The 20596-nt window shown below is 39.8% G+C and overlaps 1 protein-coding gene across 1 annotated transcript; it reads left to right on the plus strand.

Annotated features, from left to right (window-relative positions):
• The first annotated feature begins 17118 nt into the window (after window positions 1-17118).
• On the plus strand, window positions 17119-18530 carry LOC307137324 (uncharacterized protein). The gene is made up of 3 exons (XM_079834924.1): window positions 17119-17251; window positions 17791-17898; window positions 18132-18530. The coding sequence occupies exons 1-3, from the start codon at window positions 17122-17124 to the stop codon at window positions 18395-18397; spliced, it is 504 nt and encodes a 167-aa protein (XP_079691050.1). The 5' UTR covers window positions 17119-17121; the 3' UTR covers window positions 18398-18530.
• The last annotated feature ends 2066 nt before the right edge of the window (window positions 18531-20596 follow it).

Here is a 20596-nt window from a genome sequence, read left to right on the forward strand (position 1 = left end):
AGTAACAGGTTTCAACCCAATAGGCGAAACCAAAGATTGATACATGCACAAATGATTAAAGGGGTGGTAAAACACATTCTTTTGAAGGCTTGGCTGTGTTTGTGGGGTGCACTGTAACATGTGTTCATGCTTCGTTTTAAAAAAAATTGCCTTATTTTTCATATATTTGACCTTTATTCTACACTGCTCTGTCCCTCCTTGTAAAACGGCCTGATGCTTTCCGGGTTGTATGAAGCCAGTCCCTCAAAAATACGCAGTGGGCTCTGATTGGTTAGCTGGCCCAGTGTGTTGTGATTCGCTAACCGCAGTGCACGTCAGAAACGTCACGCCCCTTACCGGAGGCTGTTCAGTATTAGAAACAACGGCGTCAATAAAACCATATGAGCTCGAATCAGACCCAGAACATTTGAGTGAAGATGATCGAGCAGAACCTGTTCAGTCCTCGAGAGTAAAGACTGCGGATCTATAATGATCGCTACTGAATGGCACTTTAACTTTTGTATTTTTAGAACGATTATAGCCAAATATCTGTCGCAAGAACTAACGTTAACCCAAAACGAACACTAAGCACTGACTTTAGTAAGTTAGCCAAATCACACACAGAACCATGTTTAGCATGCCTGAAGATAAACAATACATAAAAGCTCTAATCAAAGAATCATTTACACTAATGTCAGGTTCGCTGTTGAGATTTTAACGTTAGTGTTTGTAACGATAGGTGTTCGTAGGATAACGTTAAGTATGAATGAGCATTTAACAGACTGGTTTGCAGAACAGCGTTGTCATCTGTTTACTTCCTTGCTACAATGTACAACCTATTACAGGAGAACACGTCGATGAAAAATAAATCAGACTTACAGGTTGTGGCCCGTGAACAGCTTCTGTTTGTAAATCCAGCTTTCAGGACAAGCCGTTGTGCATATCCTGTATTGAACTCGCGAAGTTTGTGGAAGTTTGTGTTGTCCTCCGTGAAATGTGCAGCGCGCGCGTCGTGCATCCACGCACCGGCAGTGTTTTTTTCACGCAGCTGACGTTGTGCAAATCTGGCATTGAAATCGCGAAGACGGTGGATGTTTTCCTCTGTTAGATGTGCTTAGATGTTAGATGTGCTTAGATGTTAGATCTCCTCTGCAGGGAGCCCTGCGCGCGCCTGATTCCCCGCTGACTCAAACACACGTGCATATAACATGCTGTATGTTAAACGCTCTGCAACGCACCCCCGTCCCTATGAAGGCTGAACAGAGCAAGTACCCCAGACCTGCAATCCGGATGAAAATAACAGCGTTTCCTCGGCATCGCGGCAACAACACTCCAGCTTACTAACCACAACAGCGCCGCGATACAAAATGGCCTCACCCCCCCTTATTTACTATTCTCGGAGGAGGGGTTTATGTAAATATTGAGCCTGGTGATGTCAGCAAGCCCTGGAGGAATGTGTGTAGTCGCCTACTGGCCGTTTGCTGTAGTTCTTAGAAACTGATTTCTTTAAAAGCAAATATCTCCCTTTGCTTTAAACTTTGAACGTTGTAACTTTGCAGATGTTGTTTATGCTCAAGCAGCAACATTACACGCTAGCTAAAGTTAGAATAGTGAAATCGTGGTTTACCACCCCTTTAAGTAAATTAAAAGAAAAAAGAGAAAAGGAAAAAAAAAGAATGTGGATATGATGCTCAAAAGGAGTAGGCAGAAGCTTAAGCTTATTGACGCCTATGCCTTTTATACATTTAAGCAGTAGATACATTTACTATAATCAATAAGACAGTTGCCACATATTTATGTTGTATTTATACAATCAACAATATTAACTCTCAACCATTCTGCTAATTCCAAGACAAGGAAAGAAGACTCTTCAATAAGTACAAAAAAACCATCATTGCCAGTAACAACTAATCACCAATATTTTAATGTAATCCTTTGTTCCTTATTGTTATGAATTCAATGCATTTCCTGGCCACAATTGTTTATAATTATAAATAGTTTAATTATATTGTCATTATTAACTTATATTATCTTTTTAGTTTAACAGTCACAAAAATACATAAATATATTGCTCTACAGCTAATTCCATGTCCACACTTAAGGACATTCTTCCGTCCTGTACTTAGACAGTTTGACTTGTTTGTACTTTGATTTGAATTGATAAATTAATGAGCACTGCTTGAGTTGGTCTCTCAGGTTATTCCAGAGCCTGGCACCACACACAGACACACACATACTTTTCCACGTCGTTCTGAAAGCCAGTATTTTAAAATGGCCATAATTTCTCAAATTGTAACAGCTATCTCTTTTTATGAATAGTTTTTGAATATTTGCTGGTAGTAGGACCCGATTTGCTTTATACACTAATTGTGCAGTATAAAAATCAATTAAGTCCATGAATTTAAGCATGTTACTTTGTAAAAACAGTGTATTTGTATGTTCTTGGTATCCTACCTTATGAATAACTCTGGTTGCTCGTTTTTGGATTATTAAAAGGGGATGTAGGGAACTCTTATAATTATTACCCCAGACCTCAATTCCATAAATTAAGTATGGCAAAATAAGACTGGAATACAATATATACAGCGCCTTGTAATTTAAAACATACTTAGCTTTGTTTATAATTGCAATATTTTTTGATATCTTCCTTTGTATGTGTCCAATGTGTGATTTTGTCTATCGTGATTCCCAAAAATTTGATTTCTGTTACTTTTTCTATTTTAATACAATTTATACTTATCAATAGTTCAGGATTTTCCTTATAATTGCCAAACATAATCATTTTTGTTTTGTTTAGATTGAGTGTTTTAAATTTAGCTAATTCCTGATTTACATCCTTTATAAGTCTATAATAGTTATCGCTAGAATAAAATAAGTTGGTATCGTCAGCAAATAACACAATTTTTAATAAATCTGATACTTTAAATATACCATTAATATATAAGTTGAAAAAGCAAGGGAGCCAGTATAGACCCTTGAGGCAGCCCACAAACAATGCTCATACATTTTTATTCAGTATCCCCCATTTTAACAAATTGTTGTCTCTCATCTAAATAGCTTTTAATCCAGTTCCCAGCTACTCCCCGAATACCATATTTTTCTATTTTTTGTACAAGGATAGCATGATTGATGGTATCGAATGCTTTCCTTAGGTCTATAAGGATTCCAACAGCATGTTTTTTGCTGTCTACAGCACTGGTTATTTCCACAGCATCAATAATAGCCATAGTGGTCGATCTTTTGGATCTAAATCCGTATTGCCCTTTGTTAATTAACTCATGCTTCTCAATAAATGTATCCAGTCTGCTGTAGAACATTTTCTCCAATATTTTTGAGAACTGTGGCAGCAGAGAGACGGGTAAAATATATGTTTACTTCCACTTTTAAATAGTGGTAACACTTTTGCCATTTTCATTTTGTCTGGATAAGTTCCAGTTTGGAATGAAGCATTACATATGTGAGTTAAGGGTTTCACAATATTGTAAATTATTCTTTTTATTAATCTCATATTTATGTCCAAATAGTCCATAGATTATTTATTATTACATTTATTCACAATAGTTATGATTTCAGTCTCACTCACATCAGAGAGGAAGATGGTTTGATGAAGATGGGTTCCTTTCTATAGCTGAATCTACCATTATGTTATTATTGCTTGCTGAGATTTATAAAGAAATCATTGAACTTATTGACAATGATTCAGTGATTTCAGTGTCATTATCTATAAAATAGTCAGGGTGTGTGTTGATTGAACAATTGTCTCTTAACAATTTATTCAGTATACTCCAAATTCCTTTAATATTCCTTTTGTTTTAATTTATTTTCATAGTATAATTTCTTGCTTTTTTGTACAATAGTTGTCAATTTGTTCTTGTATACTTTATACCGTTCTTCAGATTCTTTTGTTTTTTGAATCATAAATTGTTTGTATAAATTATTTTTCTTTTTACATGCATTAAGTAGACCTTGTGTTAACCATGGACACTTTAGTATTTGTTTCTCCCTCCAATATTGACGCACAGGGCAGTGTTTGTTATAAAGTGCACAAAATATTTCCAGGTAAGTATTGTAGGCCCTGTTCACATCATTCTCCACAAGCACATTGGTCCAATCCTGGTTAGATAGCTCACAATTTAAAGCATCAATAGACTTCTCGGTTAGTACCCTTGTATATGTTTTTGTTTTTTTGTTTTTTTTTTAGATTCATTGTTTTTTTTTCGTAATTGTCATTGTACAATGCAAATATAGAAAGATGATCAGTTATGTCAGATATCATGAGTCCACTTACTTTGGTTTCATTTGTAAAGATATTGTCAATGAGTGTTGTACTATGAGAGGTAATTCTACTAGGTCTGGAGATAGATGGGAAGAGGCTCATACTATACAAAGCATTCACAAATTCATCAGTGGCATGATGGTTGTCATAAGTCATCAGATCAATATTGTAATCACCACAAATAAATAATATTTTATTTATAGTAGAGAATGTTCTCTCCATCCATTCCGTAAATATTTCAATGCTAGACCCAGGCGATCGATCAATATTTTTTTTCCTTTCACAAATTATTTCAATTGTTACACATTCAAGTTAGTTATCAACTGATACTGACATTTTTTCAAGCAGTTTACATTTTATTTCATTACTTACATATATAGCTACCCCACCACCTGCTTTGTTTTTCCTGTTCACATAATTTAAGGTGTAACCTTCCAATTCAAAATTGTCAATATCTTTTCCTTCATTAAACCATGTTTCTGATATTGCTACTATATTAAATGGAGTAATTAATTGATTCTACTGAAATTTGTCTACATGCTTCTGCTATTAAAATTAATTAATGATAGCTCTCCATTGGTGTTAACAGCATTGAAATCATTTTCAGAATAGTAGCGGCAGTCAATGTTAGTATCTGACAAAAACACAGTGTCAGGATCTATGTTATTCTCTGGGGCAAAATCACTGTGTTCAGTGACCTCTTGAGGATTGATCTGATTAGATGTTATTGTATACATGAAAAATGTTTTATTGTTACCTCTAAGATGTCACTCTAGTTTTGAGTCATATTTGGCTAGCTCCTCCATATTTCTGACAGCCAACACCTTTGTTTCCTCCGGTGACCCATTTAGCTTAATGAAGATTTTGCAGTTCCTCACCCATGTGCTCTGGACTTTATCTTGCTTTCTCAGGATCCTGGCTTTGCGTGCAATTTCCCTGTTCTTCTGTGTTATTAGGTTATACAGTCATTAGTCCCCTTTAGTTTCCGTCCTTGTTTCAGTAGATCAATCATTTTCTTCCTGTTTGCGAACCTCATAATTACCGCTGGCGGATCGCTGTCTCTCCTCCGCGGGATCTGGTGGCAGGCCTCGATGTCATCCACGTCCAGCGTTATTCCTCTGGACTGTAGATATTTATAGATATCAATAGATATTTACATTCATTGTGTGTCCATACCCATTAATTGCCCATCAGTTTACTTTTGGACAATGCATGCTAACAGGTTTTTTTGGGAGATGTATTACCAGCATAAGAGGGGAAAAGGGTCAAATTCACAACAGTATTGTTGCCACTTTTACACAAATGCCTCATATGCACAATTAAAGAAAATAATTCCACAATGAAACAAAACACATCCCTTCATAAATCATTGAGTTTTATATAGGGGTGTAACGATATCGTTAAATGATATATCACGATATAAAAATGTGACGATATGATTCACGATATAGAGTTGTTTTATCCAAGGCTCAACTTGCTGTAGTAGGGCTATTTATAAGTTATAATTCACCCAAACACAAATTTACAAATGTAACGTTAAGCTACCACAAATGTAAACTCTGTCATCATGTACTCACCATCATGTTGTTTTTCGTTTAAATTCCAAACACAAATGGAGATATTCTTTGAGGGATTTCTGTCCCTCCATTTAAAGTCCATTCCTCTCAAACTTAAAAGATCCAAAAAACAAATGTAAATCATCAGATCACATTTAGGGCCCTATCTTGCACCCAGCGCAATTGACTTTGTACACCGACGCATGTGTCATTCCTATTTTAAACCCGCGCAAAGCGCGCTTTTCCCTCCACAGAAGCACGTCGCTAAACTAGTGAATGAACTTGCGCTCCCTGGGCGGTTCAGCGCAAAAAAGGAGGCGTGTTCCGGCGCAAACAATCCCTGGTGCTATTTTGCTGTTCCATTAAACAATTGCGCCACTGACCAGAAAAAACCTAGTCTAAAGTCAGTGGCGCGTTGCGCGTTGTTCATTATGCTATTTTAAGGGCGCATGCTTGACCATAATGTATAGCGTGCACAACGCGCATACACTTTGCTCATGTAATCTACACAGATGCAACAGTTATTTTTGCAAATCATAAATTGTTACACTAAAAAAATATTAACACATGAGATGACGGAAATCATTGTGGTGTGCCACGAAGATGTGAAAAAATAGGCATAAATCTAGCTTACAAATGATTCAGGCTAATTGTAATAATTAAGGATAAGACCTGTTTGCCCAATAGTGGCAAGACATATATGTATATAAGGACATCTGACAAATTGGTTTGTCCGTCAAGAACCAGGAACAAAAATCGACTGAAAAACTGAAAAAACTGAAAGACTGAAAGACTGAAAAAAAAAAGACTGTGAAATCACCTTTACCATAATGTACAACATTACAACTTCACTTCTCTGTCTTTCACTGCTCTTACAAGAACATCAGTCTCCTCGGCTGTGAACCGCTCCTGGCGTGCGCCTGGTAAATACGCCATAATAATAGCAATCCATAATGGAACTTGCGCACCTGCTTTTAAAGGGAATGTTGGATGACGCTCGGATTGGTTTATTCACGTTACGCCCAAACCACACCTATGAATAATGAAGCTACTTCAGACCAACCCATTTTAGATTTGCGCCGGGCGCAAGAGCCATTTATCCCGCCGGGAAAATAGCAACAGCGCCGAGACCCGCCCACAAAGTTACTTGCGCTTCGCGTTTTGACACTTGCGTTTCAGATCGTTAAAATAGGGCCCTTAGTGTTAATAGTGTGATTATTCAAAGCATTTAAGATAGTTCATTCTTATATGTGTAGTGCATTAATAGCGGGAGAGGCGGGACATAGCGAGCACTGGGAGAGAATCCTGCCTGCATTGAAAGTGAGAGTAATGCGTGAAGTAAAAAAAATGAAAGTTTACAGAGTTTCAGTGACATTATTACATTAAACGACTATATATAAATGTTGAATATAATGTATAATAATGCAATGGGGGAATATTTGTGCGTCCTGATAATTATACACTTATAATAATATCATTTTAATAATAAAAAAAAAAAATATCGGGATACATATCTTATCGTGAGTTCAGTATCGCGATTTATATCGAATCGTGACACGAGTGTATCGTTACACCCCTAGTTTTATAGCAACACACTAGTTTTCTAAACTATTATTTTGACCTTCCCCAAAAGTTCTCCTTGACAAACAATCAAACTTCACTACTAATTTTAGCAAATGATCTAGCTTTTGATTAACCTGAATGCCAAATTATTTACTTGTTTACTTATTAACTGTGAGTGCCCTCATAGTTCACTGATAAGGTTTGTAATGTAAATGTTTGTTTTTTTTCTAATGAAAAAGATCATTTATTTGTGATTTTAAAATACTTGAAGGAATACTTGAAGGAATACTTGAAACTTCGGTTGAGTTTCTAAGCTACTTTAGTGATAAATCACAGGGCAGTGTTGACAATGAGTTTCTGCGCGCAATCTTCACGTGATGTGCAAGCTTCTGTGTGCGTGTTTGTGTATCACAATCAGGCATTAGTTCAACATAATACACATCTGATGGTCTAAAATCGCTTCAGTGTTCAAACTGGCAGGCCTTAAAACACATACACATGACAAAGCTTTGTGAGGACGCAAGTGAAAGTGATCTGGCGCGCGTTGTCAGAGACACGACACGGCTCGGCTCTCTGTGTCAGAAAAAAGCTCATGAGCACTGAACAGAGAAGTTTTCCATAACATTGTTCTTGAATAGTGCATAATCGCTTTAATGTTCAAACTGGCAAGCCTTTAAACGCATTTAATTTACAAACTTCATGAGGACGCAAGTGAAAGTGATCTAGCTTCGGGGCTTGCACGCGGCATCTCTGTGTGCCTGTATCAGCGCATATAAGAACGGCGATTAACTGACCTGTATAAACTGTGTAAATCATGCAGTTACTATAGTAATTCTGAGCATCTACAAACAAAGATAACTGCTCCTGCATCTTTCCGTGTGCCTGCAAACTGCACTTGAAGTGACTGACGGGGTGGAGTCACGTGACTAAAACCGAAATAACCGACATGGGAAAATAATGTTGGTTAGAGGTTCTAAATTTCGGTTGAATTACTTTTCGATTAACCGTACACGTTTGTAGGCATGTATGTATGTAATCTATGTATGCATTAATAATAATAATTTAAAAAAAGATTTAAAAAAAAAACAGAGCTACAACTACTGCCATTATAAAGCTTGGATTAGCCTGGACTTTTTTAATATAACTCCGATTTTATTCGTCTGAAAGAAGAATGTCATATACACCTAGGATGACTTGAGGGTGAGTAAATCATGGGCTAATTTTCATTTTTGAGTGAACTATCCCTTTAACTCTAAAATCTTTACATTATGACTAAGGAAGCTTGTTTACGCCACAGAATAAAAAATAAAAAAGGTAATTGCGACTTTTTATCGTGCTATTCTGGATTAGAATCTCTGAGCTCCGCCATAACTTCCGTAAAGTGAGGTCCAAATTACAACCCCAAATCAGAAAAAGTTGGGACAGTATGGAAAACGCAAAAAAAAAAAAAAAAAAAGAAGTGATTTCTAAATTTACTTTGACTTGTATTTCATTGCAGACAATATGAACACAAAATATTTCATGTTTTTTGTCTGGTCAACTTCATGTCATTTGTAAATATGCATCCGTTCCTGTCATTCAGACCTGCAACACATTTAAAAAAAAGTTGGGGCAGGAGCAATTTAGGGCTAGTAATGAGGTAAAATGGTTAAATAATGATGTGATTTGAAACAGGTGATGTCAACAGGTGATTGTAATTATGATTTGGTACAAAAGCAGCATCCAAGAAAGGTCTAATCCTTTAGGAGCAAAGATGGGCCGAGGATCGCCAGTTTGCCAACAAATACGTGAGAAAATTATTGAAATGTTTAAAAACAATGTTCCTCAAAGAAAGATAGGAAGAGATTTGGATATTTCACATTCAACAGTGCATAACATCATTAAATGTAATCTGGAGGAATTTCAGTGCGTAAAGGACAAGGGCGCAAGCCTAAGCTGAACAACCGTGATCTCCGATCCCTCAGGCGGCACTGCATCAAGAATCGTCATTCATCTATAAGCGATATCACCACATGGGCTCAGGACTACTTTGGCAAACCTTTGTCAAGTACCACAATACGTAGTTACATCCACAAATGCCAGTTAAAACTGTACTGTGCCAAAAGGAAGCCCCTATGTTAACAGTGTCCAGAAGCGCCGTCGACTTCTCTGGGCTCGGAGGCATCTGGGATGGACCATCACACAGTGGCAACGTGTACTGTGGTCAGATGAATCAGTATTTCAGGTATTTTTTGGGAGGAATGGACGCCGTGTGCTCCGGACCAAAGAAAAAAAGGATCATCCAGACTGTTACCAGCAACAAGTCCAAAAGCCAGGGTCTGTCATGGTATGGGGTTGTGTCAGTGCCCTTGGCAAAGGTAACTTGCACTTCTGTGAAGGCACCATTAATGCTGAAATGTACATAGAGATTTTGGAGCATAATATGCTGCCTTCAAGAAGACATCTTTTCCAGGGACATCCATGCATATTTCAACAAGACAATGCAAAACCACATTCTGCACACATTACAAAGTCCTGGCTGCGGAGGAAGAGGGTACGGGTACTTGACTGGCCTGCCTGCAGTCCCGACCTGTCTCCAATAGAGAATGTGTGGCGCATTTTGAAGCGCAAAATGCGACAACGAAGACCCCGTACTGTTGCGCACCTTAAGACTTGTTGGCAGGAAGAATGGGACAAAATTACACCTGAAACACTTCGTCACTTGGTGTCTTCAGTCCCTAAACGTCTTTTAAGTGTTGTGAAAAGGAATGGCAACATTACAAAGTGGTAAATGCTTTACTGTCCCAACTTTTTTTTAAATGTGTTGCCGGTCTGAATGACAGGAAAGGATGCATATTTACAAATGACATGAAGTTGACCAGACAAAACATGAAATATTTTGTGTTCATAATGTCTGCAATGAAATACAAGTCAAAGTAAATTTAAAAATCACTTCTTTTTTTTTTTTTTGTGTTTTCCATACTGTCTCAACTTTTTCTGATTTGGGGTTGTATTAATTCCCAGGATAAGAATTCTTTATATCAACAGTTACATTTTCACTAGTTAAATGTCAACAGTTATTATTTTTGAATAATTATGTGGTTACTCGTGCAAATGTCTATCCTTGATATCAACAACTGAATTGCTCCTAGAAAAAAAAATGCTCTTTTTGATATCAATAATTATTAGACAGATTGTACTTAAGAGACAATGTTATTTTCTGATATCATGAATGTGATTGTTAAGAAAGACATTTTAGATATCTGAAATTATACTGATATCAGAAATCAAATTCTTCGCTCCAGGTTAAAAACAACACAAGTTGGGTTGAAAATGGACAAATCCAGCAACTGGGTTGTTTGAAGCTAAATTTAACCCAACCACTGGGTTAAAACAACCCAATTGGTGGATTTGTCCATCTTCAACCCAACTTGGGTTGTTTTTAACCCAGCCTTTTTTGTTATCAACAATTAAATTCTCGATATCAGACATGCTGATTGTTGATATCAGTCAGTAACACAAACAGACAGTATTGAGAGAACCAGTGCTGTTTTCATTAGTTTTGCTCAGTGAACATGCGCTAAATGGATGTTTTCAGATTTAAAAACACTTGAGTATAGGCTGCACTTGTTCTGCTGTACCGTTGCTCTCACTGATGCTCTGAAAGATGTGTAATAGTTAAGCTACGCTTATTTAACTTTATAGTGTTAAATAAAAAGCTTTTGTGTGTACCGTCAGTTGAAATCCTGCAGGCGTCTGTGCTTTCTCCATCCATGCAATAAATGCACATTCTTGAATGAGCGCAGATTTCTAGAGTATTTACTTGAACTTCTTTGCTAATATCTGTGGTTTGACCCACTGATACATTGAAAAATATAAAAGATTCAGGCCAGCACAGCCTTTTTGGCTGCTGCAATAAAAAAACACTCTGCTTATATGACCAAATATATTTAATGAAAGCAGAATGGGAAAAAAAAAATATATATATATATATACACTCCAGACCTGGAAATCACTAAAATCAAATTCCATATTGTCCATATGACGTAGGAACCTTGAGAAAATCAAACTATTTACATGAAAGTGATGAACAGAACATGAACATTTGCTCACACCTTTGGGCAATGATTCTTCTTATGAGTCCATAGACTGAAGACTTTAAGAGCACTGCTGCGGCTTCTCTAGAGCATGAACTCTCTCATGTGTTTTCAGGTGTCCTGTCTGAGAGAAACTCTTTTCACAGTGTGAGCAATTGTACGGTTTCTCTCCAGTGTGAATTCTCTGGTGTTGTTTTAAGTGGCCAGATGTACGGAAGGTCTTCCCACAGTCAAAGCACATATAAGGTCTCACACCAGTATGAATACGCTCATGTATTTTAAAATTTTCCAGGAGTAAAAAACTCTTTCCACAAAAACAACAAACATGAGGCTTCACACCAGTATGAACTTTAAGGTGTGCTCTTAAGTTTGAGTCTGCAACAAATGTTTTCTCACACTGATCACAGCTGAATGATCTCACTCCAGAGTGACGGCGCAGATGATCATTGAGAGTGATTTTGTGAGTGAAACTCTTTCCACACTGAGAGCATGTGAACGGTTTTTCTCCAGTGTGAATTTTCTGGTGTTGTTTTAATGCTCCTGATGTACTGAAGGTCTTCCCACAGTCAAAGCACATATAAGACTTCTCACCAGTATGAAGTTTAAGGTGTCTTCTGAAGTTTGATTCCACAGCAAATGTTTTCTCACACTGATCACAGCTGAATGATTTCACTCCAGAGTGACAGCGCAGATGATTATTGAGAGTGATTTTGTGAGTGAAACTCTTTCCACACTGAGAGCATGTGAATGGTTTTTCTCCAGTGTGAATCCTCATGTGCACAGTAAGGTTTCCTTTCTGCGTGAAAATCTTTCCACACTCAGAGCAGCTGAAAGATCCTTTGACTCGTTTTTGGGTGAAATACTTTTCAGTCTTTCCATCTTCATTTTCTATCTTCTTTTGAAACTGATGCCTTTTGTCTTCATTCACTTCCATCAGGTCTAAAAAAATTTAAATGAAAAGAAATTCAGAGAGCCCCAAATTATCTTAATCTTAATGTTCCTCATTAAAGAGAATGAAGGAAAACACCAACCTATTTGTTCCTCTGTCTCTTCATCTTTTATTCTGCAGGGTTCTTCCTCAAACTCCATCTTTACAATAGTATGTCTGTAGTTTCTCCTGGAGTAATTCCTTCTGCTTGCTTCTTCTTCTCCTGTGGGAAGATGGGAATATTCCCAGCATTTAAACTCTCATGAACGGCTGTGGGAGCGACTTCACTGACTGAAGGTGTGAATTGTGGTCGCTGTTGCTCATTTAGCAGATGATCATCACACTTACAATCACTCTCAATTATCCAGGTGCAAATGTTTGCTCAAACAGTCATTTGAAAACTATTCATGATTTACGTTTTTAAGATCTAACTTTAACTTCCAACTCACATGGCTGATTTTTGAGTCGCTCTATCATAAGTTATGGTTTGTCATAGATTGATTAAAATCATTGTGAGTGTAACCGATGGCAAGTAATGATCACACTTGGTCCGACTACGCCACCGGGGCTTTAATACCCACGGACATAACTAAACAGCAACACAAGTTCTCTCTCGCTAATAAATGAAGAACATAGACGTGACCCTCAAGTACAACACTTTTATTAACAATTAGTACTAAAATTTATGAACAGGCGGAATATTCAAATTGCAAGTTGAGATGTCTAATCGTTAAATGTAATATTAAAATCAGGACCCTCAATCTGCATATATATGGTCAACCAAGCCTGCGGGAAGAACAGAGGAGAAATCACTAGGCCAAAGACCCACAGTTTAAACAGCACTCACCACACGTGTACATAAACCAACACATTTAAAAAAAGGTGTAGTGAATACTGCAAATGCCTCACACGCTCAATACCCATGCAGTGTTTGTAAACCTCATGCAGTGGAGAAAAGACCCAGGAGACCCCAAGAGGAAACTCCCACACAGGCTGGTTCCTAAAAACAATAGAAAGATGGGTTAAATTCCCCTTTAGCACATACAAATAGACCCTTAGCGGTTGGTACAAACAAAACTTAAGTAACAAAACAAATAAGAACAAAGAAATAATTTCAAAACACACAATTCATAATAATCAAATTAAAACTTATGAAAAACAAGTAAATAAGGCATAAGCAAAACAGCAGGGCCTAGACATCAAAGGTCCATATGTACAGAACTCCACAGAGTAAGATCTCTGCCGTAATCCAAGAGTGAACGAGAAATGTGGCACAATAGCTCAAACTAACGACGCTGCGTGATACGGTTTGTTGATGACACCGCAAACACGGCATGCCCGACTTGCATGCGATCATATAACACCCACGCGCTCACAGTCTTGCGTCGGGAGGGGTTCTCTCTCGCTATGGCGCTTCAGGGTCACAACACCGGAAGAGGACAGGAAGAAATCAAACGTCAGGCAGTCACGCCACCTGCTGCCCTCCGCGGCATTTATAGGACAAAATAAACATATGCCCCACCCCGTACACCATCCTAATCGTCCACTTGGTTACAATTCACCCCCTCTTTCTGTGTCGACGCCCCGTCGGCAAATTAAAAGGAAAAAATTAAAATTACCTACATCCAGGGCCTAAACACAACTGTCACCCCCTCACTATGGCCAAGGAAAGACGAAGAAGTCGCAGCCCCGTTTGCACTACTCCCCACAGCCCGTGGCAAATGATGAGGGTTGGAATGCCTCCCTGCAGTTCCTCTTGCTGACCGGCGTAGGGGATTTTCTTCATTGTCTAATGCCTCACCACTTGCCGAAGGCGGCATCTCCACCAGCCGACCTAGACTCCTTTTCCAGCCATCAGGATGCAATACACCAGCAACTGACTCGGAGTGACCAGGTGAAGGAACAGCTGGAACGGTCACAGTGGCAGGCGTCCTCTCTTCCGGCAGTGGGACATAAACCCATCGTCCATCCTCCTGTTCTTCTTCATGGGCAACATTCTCAGATCGCAAAGTCTCAGAGCCCACACACGGCGAAACATACAAAGACAAAACGTCAGGCACAGGCTTCAACATAGTCCGATGTACTGTTTTTACTTGCGCCCGTTTATCTGGAGGGGCAATGGAATAAACCACTCCTTCGGTGGGTGCTCGGATTACCATATACTTTGTCGGGCTCCAAACGTCTTGTATTTTATTCCTACCTCGATTACTGTGGTCCCTTCGGTAAACTAACTGTCCTTCCTTTAAGTGACTGCTATACCCCCTCTGATCGTGCCTCTCCTTCCTCAGCTGGGCTGCCGCTTGAATCCTCTCCCGAGCGCCATCAAATGCCACTTGCAAACGTCCTCTATGCTCTGCCATCCAGTCCATTACGGTCCCTGCTGTCGGCTGTGGGACTCTTCCAAGGAGAAAATCAACTGGTAAGTTAGGTTCTTGGCCAAACATTAAAAAATGTGGGCACTCACCCGTTGTCTGATGTATTGTAGTGTTGTAAGAGAACAACAATTGGGGTAAGTAATTAGTCCAGTCGGCTTTTGCAGATTTGGGAAGTGTACAAAGGAGACTGTGCAATGTTCGATTGAACCGTTCACATTGGCCGTTACCTTGAGGGTGATAGGGTGTTGTACGTGTCTTTTGTATCCCATATAGGTTGCAGAGTTGCTGTATCAATGCCCCTTCAAAACTTCGACCCTGATCCGAGTGAATTCGGGCTGGGACACCAAACCGGCAAAACCATTCCCTCACCAACACATTTGCTACCGTGGGAGCCCGCTGATCATAAGTTGGGACTGCCTGCGTAAACTTTGAAAAAACATCAGTCATTATTAATACTTGCTCTTTACCATCTCTTGAACGTTCTAAGAGGGTAAAATCAATCGCTAAAATTTGATTTGGTCTTGCGGCAACCAAGTGCCCCATTGGTCCCTTCACCGGAGGATGTACTGGTTTAGCCAGAGTGCAGCGTTCACATTCCTCGCACCACTTTTTAACTGCTTTATACATTCCAGGCCAATAACACCTTGAACGCACTAGTTCGGTGGTCCGCTCAATACCTTGATGGCCGTGCCCCTGATGTAACTGTTGTAACACCTCCTCTTGTAATATTTCTGGCAATACTAATTGTAGAACCTCTTCTCCTCCATCAGGGCGAAAGGTCCTACGATACAAGACCTTATCTCTCTCTACCAGACGGTCCCATTGTCTCACCAATTCCAGTACAGACTTGCTCAACGTTTGCCGGTCGATGTAATCTGGCCTCTTTTTAGTTTGCCAAAAATTACCAAAAACAGCAATCATAGGATCACTTTTCTGGAGATCAGCAAGGTCACTCACAGAATAGGCTGGTAACACAGACATTTCTGACTGGTAAGCAACTACCGGTGTCTGGCCAATAGCCTGCTCCAATCGGGCTGGAACTGATGTCCCTGGAAGAAAGTGATCAACATGGGATGCTCCCTCCGGGACATGTTGTCTTGATAAGGAATCAGCATTCCTATTGGCCCGTCCAGGTCGATAACGTATAATATAATCAAAGGCTTCCAACTCGGCTGCCCACCGTAACTCTGTTGCTCCAAGTTTCGCCGTACTCAAATGGCTCAAAGGGTTGTTATCGGTCCAGACAATAACTTTATGGCCCAGCAAATATTCTCTGAATTTCTCCGCCATCGCCCATTTCAGGGCGAGAAACTCTAACTTCATGGAACTATAGTTTGGCATCCTCTTCTCAGTCCGATTCAATGTTCTACTTGCATAGGCAAGAGGCCTCACTTTCCCTTCTTGCTCCTGTGACAGCACTGCTCCCAACCCGTTCTGGCAGGCATCTACTTCCAAAATGAAAGGTAATGAAAAATTTGCATAAGCCAACACAGGGGTATTAGTCAGACACTCCTTCAACTCTTGAAAACTCTTTTCACAAATCAGGGTCCAGGCACTGCTTACAGGTCTCCGCGCACCCTTTTTGTCCTTACTTCCGCCCAGTTCCCCAATCAGATGGTACAATGGGGCTGCAATCACTGAGAAATCTTTAACAAATCGTCTGTAGTAACTGGCAAACCCTAAAAAGGATCTTAATGCTGCTACATCCGTTGGTCGAGGCCAGTTGGCTACAGCAGCAATCTTCTCAGGGTCAGTAGAGACCCCCTCATTGGATATCACGTGCCCCAGATATTTGACCTCCGTTTTGAAGAAACAACACTTCTCCAGTTTTACCTTAAGACCTTCTTGATGAAGCCGACTCAAAACCTTGTCCAACCGCTCCAAATGTTGATCTATAGAGCAGGAAAATACAATCACATCGTCTAGGTAAAGCAACAGAGTTTGGAAGTGCTGGGACCCAAACATGCGCTCCATAAGTCGCTGAAATGTACTTGGTGCATTAGATAACCCAAAAGGCATACGATTAAATTCGAACAGCCCAAATGGGGTACAGAAAGCAGTCTTATGGTGCGTTCACACCGGACGCGATTCGCGCGGTTCGCGCGAGTGATTTACATGTTAAGTCAATGCAGAGACGCGAAATGGCATTCTGCGGCGCGATTCGCGCGAATGAGGCGGCGAGATTCGCGCGATTCGCGCGATTGAGGCGGCGAGAAGGACGCGACTTGAGCGTTTTGAACGCGCGATTCGCGCGAATCGCTCAAGTTGAAAAATCTGAACTCTGGCGGAAATTCGCGCCGCGTTGACCAATCACAAGCTTGCTCTAGTAGTGACGCATTTACAAGCGGAGGCAGAAATCCGAACAACAATGGAGGACAAGATTATCGTGGCTGTGTGTGGGTACCCGGAGCTGTACGATACGTCCTCCTATCATTACAGGAACAGGAATAAAAAGGATCTTGCTTGGAAGAAAGTGAGTGAGGAGGTCGGACAGTCTGGTAAGTTGTAAAAAAACGTCCTTTACTCAATTTGAGCTATACATCGAGACTACAAGCTAGATAAAGCAGTCACATTCGCTGTACTTTACAAATACTTTCCCGCTGAGTTGATTTGCTTTATTCAGATGAATTGTGCAGAAAGAGGTGGAAGGGTCTCAGGGACACATATTTGAAGGAGAGGAGAAAAGAGATGGATAAGAGGAGTGGGTCAGCAGCAGGGTCAGGAAAAAAGTGGAAGTACTCTGCGGTCCTGTCTTTCCTCGACCCCTTCGTCTCCCCACGGGAGACAAGTGGAAATATGGAGAGGGGGGATGAGGAGAATCAGGCCGCAGGGTACGACCACCCTGATGAGAACCAGGGCGAGACAGCAGCAGCAGCAGGGTACTCAGAGACAGGTGTGTTGACAAGTGAAGCAACACAGCAGGGCATATATGTTGTTGTATTTTTATGATGAAAGGTCTAAAAAAAAAAATTCTCTAACTCGTGTAACGTGCAATGTGTGTAATGTTGTAAAATATATTTAATTTTTGTCATAACAGAGCCGATGGGCTCTTTTGATGGCAGTGAGGCTGGGTCCCCTCTGCCAGAACCTGCTGCTGCTGCTTCTTCCCCTGCTGGCCCTTCAGCATCTGCTGCTGTACCCACAGGTGTGTACAGGCAATAATGTCCATGTTTAGATGCATATTATATATACTGTAAGCACTCGTAGTTTAATCCTTTTCTGGGGATGTATAATTTTAGGAGAATCTGTGACAGATAAAATATATGGCATTAAAAAATTGAGTGTTTATAAATATGTGTATATTATATCTACTGTAAGCACCCGTAGTTCTATCATTTTCTGCCTTCTCAATGTACAAAATGTTATCATTTGATACAGTGCCACCAAGAGGAAGAGCCCAGAGAAGGCGCAGGGAGCAGCCTTCAGAGGTGGAGCGGCAGCTCCTGGAAGCCCTCAGGACCCGTCCTGTGGCTCCAGCGCCGCCTCCACGCTCAGAGGATGAGCTCTTCCTCTTAAGTCTGGTCCCTTCCCTGCAGAGGTTACCGCCTCAGACGAAAGATTTCGTCAAATTTCAAATTCATAAATTAATTTATGAAAGCAGCACAGTTCTGCTTAATTTGGAACATTTGGAACCCAGTCAGTAATTTTTAAGAGGCAGAAATCTCTGCAGGGAATGAACCAGACATTCTCTCCTTTCTCCTCTCCTTCACTTTGTCCCTCACTCTTCCCTCTTCCAAGCAAGATCCTTTTTATTCCTGCATGTTAATTGTAAATAGTTTTAAATGTTCTTTGTATATTTTTTTAATATATTGTTTATTTTATTTGATTAATTTTGTATAAATAAATGTTTTATATAATGAACAAAGGTTTTGGGATGTTACTTTGTGCACAACATAGTAAATCATAATGTATAGTTGTTACATAAATATTATTTCTATGTTTAGACTAGAATACGTATGGCAAACATTTGTACATTAATTCTAATTATATCCTATTGCAAATACACTCACAATAGTATAGTAAAAATTTGTTATTTGTTATTGGAACAGTGTTGTGGTGTAGTGTAATGAGAATGCAGCAACGAGACAGGTATGCTTTTTGGAGGCTGGCTCCATTTATCATTTGAAAACGAACAACAACTGATGGGTGATTTACAAGATAAAAGAAAAAAGATAACAATATTTACAAGAGAGGATAAAAAGATGTGATTTAAAATATAGTACAAAAGAAAAAAGAAATATATACACAACTATTCAGTCGGTTGCCATGCGACTGCTCCCTCGGCTGAAAAGTGAGCCATGAAGCTGTCCCTGACCCGGATGGCCTCTCTGGCAGAATAGTTTGCGGCAACCCGACCAAGACTCTGCAGCGAGTCCTCTGCACCTTGCACCCCCCCACTCACAGCAGGTGCCTCAGCAGATCGCCGCATGAAATTGTGGAGGATGCACGTCGCCTTCACACACCGCTCCACAACATCAGGCTGAACCTCTATGAGGCGACGATACATCCTCCACTGAGAGGACAGGATCCCGAAGGCGTTCTCCACCACCAGCCGGGCTCTGGAGAGACGGTAATTAAAAACTCGTTTCTCTCGGGGAAGGGTGCGCCCAGGGAATGGCCTCATGAGGTTTTTCCTGAGGGGAAAGGCCTCATCTGCCACAAAGACATGGGGCTGGGGTCCTCTGTGGTCCGCTCCTGGAAGAGGATGGTCAGGTGGCAGATGGAGGGTGCCACCACGGAGTGCCTGGCCAAAGGCGGAGTTGGCCAGAGTTCCACCATCACTCGTCCGCCCATATCCCCCGACATCAATGACCCTAAAACAGTACTTGGAATCCACAACTGCAAGGAGAACTAAAGAAAAAGTTCCCTTGTAGTTGTGGAACTGGGAGCCGGTGTTGGGGGGGGCCTTGATGAGGACGTGCTTGCCGTCCAGTGCTCCACAGCAGAGGGGGAAGTTCCACCTCTCCTCGAAGCCCTCTGCGATTGACCGCCATTCATCCGTGGAGGGCACAGCCATGAACTCGTCCACCAAGCAGTCCCAGATTGCAGTCACCACATCTGGGACAACCTGGCAGACAGTGGAGACACCAACGCGGAAGCTGCTGGCAATGGTCCGGAAGGAGTCTCCAGTGGCAAGATATCTGAGAGAGAGAGAAAAAAATTAAATAAAATAAACATTGTTATAAATGAAAATTGCAATTTCATATTAGCAAATATAAATGTATAATACTGATACAATACTGGGGTTTTTGAGGGGTTTTTTTTACAGTTAAACAAGCTTGCTAAATGCCCTTAACTTTGCATTTGCTCTGATTTGCTTGCTACATTGCAAAAACAAACTATTATTCAATATTATAATATAGCAATTACCTGCATAATTCAAAATTCACTTTGACTGTTGTATTTCAATATTTCAAAATGTAATAACATTTCTCATTTCAATAACCATGAAAAAATACTATAGTATATTATAGTACAATTACTCTAGAAAATACTATTGTGTTTTTGAACCATCCTATAGTAAAGGTACTACAGTAAATTGTAGTATATTATAGTATTTACTACACTTTGTTAATTTACTGTATTATATTTACTATAGTACGATTCAAAAACACTAGTATTTACTAGAGTAATTTTACTATAATATAATATAGTATTTTTAAACAACCATTTTCATTAAAAATTCATATTAAAGTGCTATATTGAGAACTGTGTGTTCAGAATATATGAGAGACTATATATTCTGTTATATAACATATAACATGTATAATAATTATATGTTCTCATCAGTCATTATTTAACGTTACTTGTAATCACACAGAATATTAAATGATTTACTGACC

Source organism: Gobio gobio (assembly GCF_949357685.1).
Source record: "Gobio gobio genome assembly, chromosome: 14".
In the NCBI taxonomy this organism is placed as follows: Eukaryota; Metazoa; Chordata; class Actinopteri; order Cypriniformes; family Gobionidae; genus Gobio; species Gobio gobio.

Excerpts from the sequence above, each read along its gene's own strand:
- LOC307137324 (XM_079834924.1), top strand. The coding sequence starts at position 17,122 with ATGGAGGACAAGATTATCGTGGCTGTGTGTGGGTACCCGGAGCTGTAC. Across the intron at positions 17,252-17,790 it reads TGAGGAGGTCGGACAGTCTG|AGCCGATGGGCTCTTTTGAT; the intron begins GTAAGTTGTAAA and ends TTGTCATAACAG. Across the intron at positions 17,899-18,131 it reads ATCTGCTGCTGTACCCACAG|TGCCACCAAGAGGAAGAGCC; the intron begins GTGTGTACAGGC and ends CATTTGATACAG.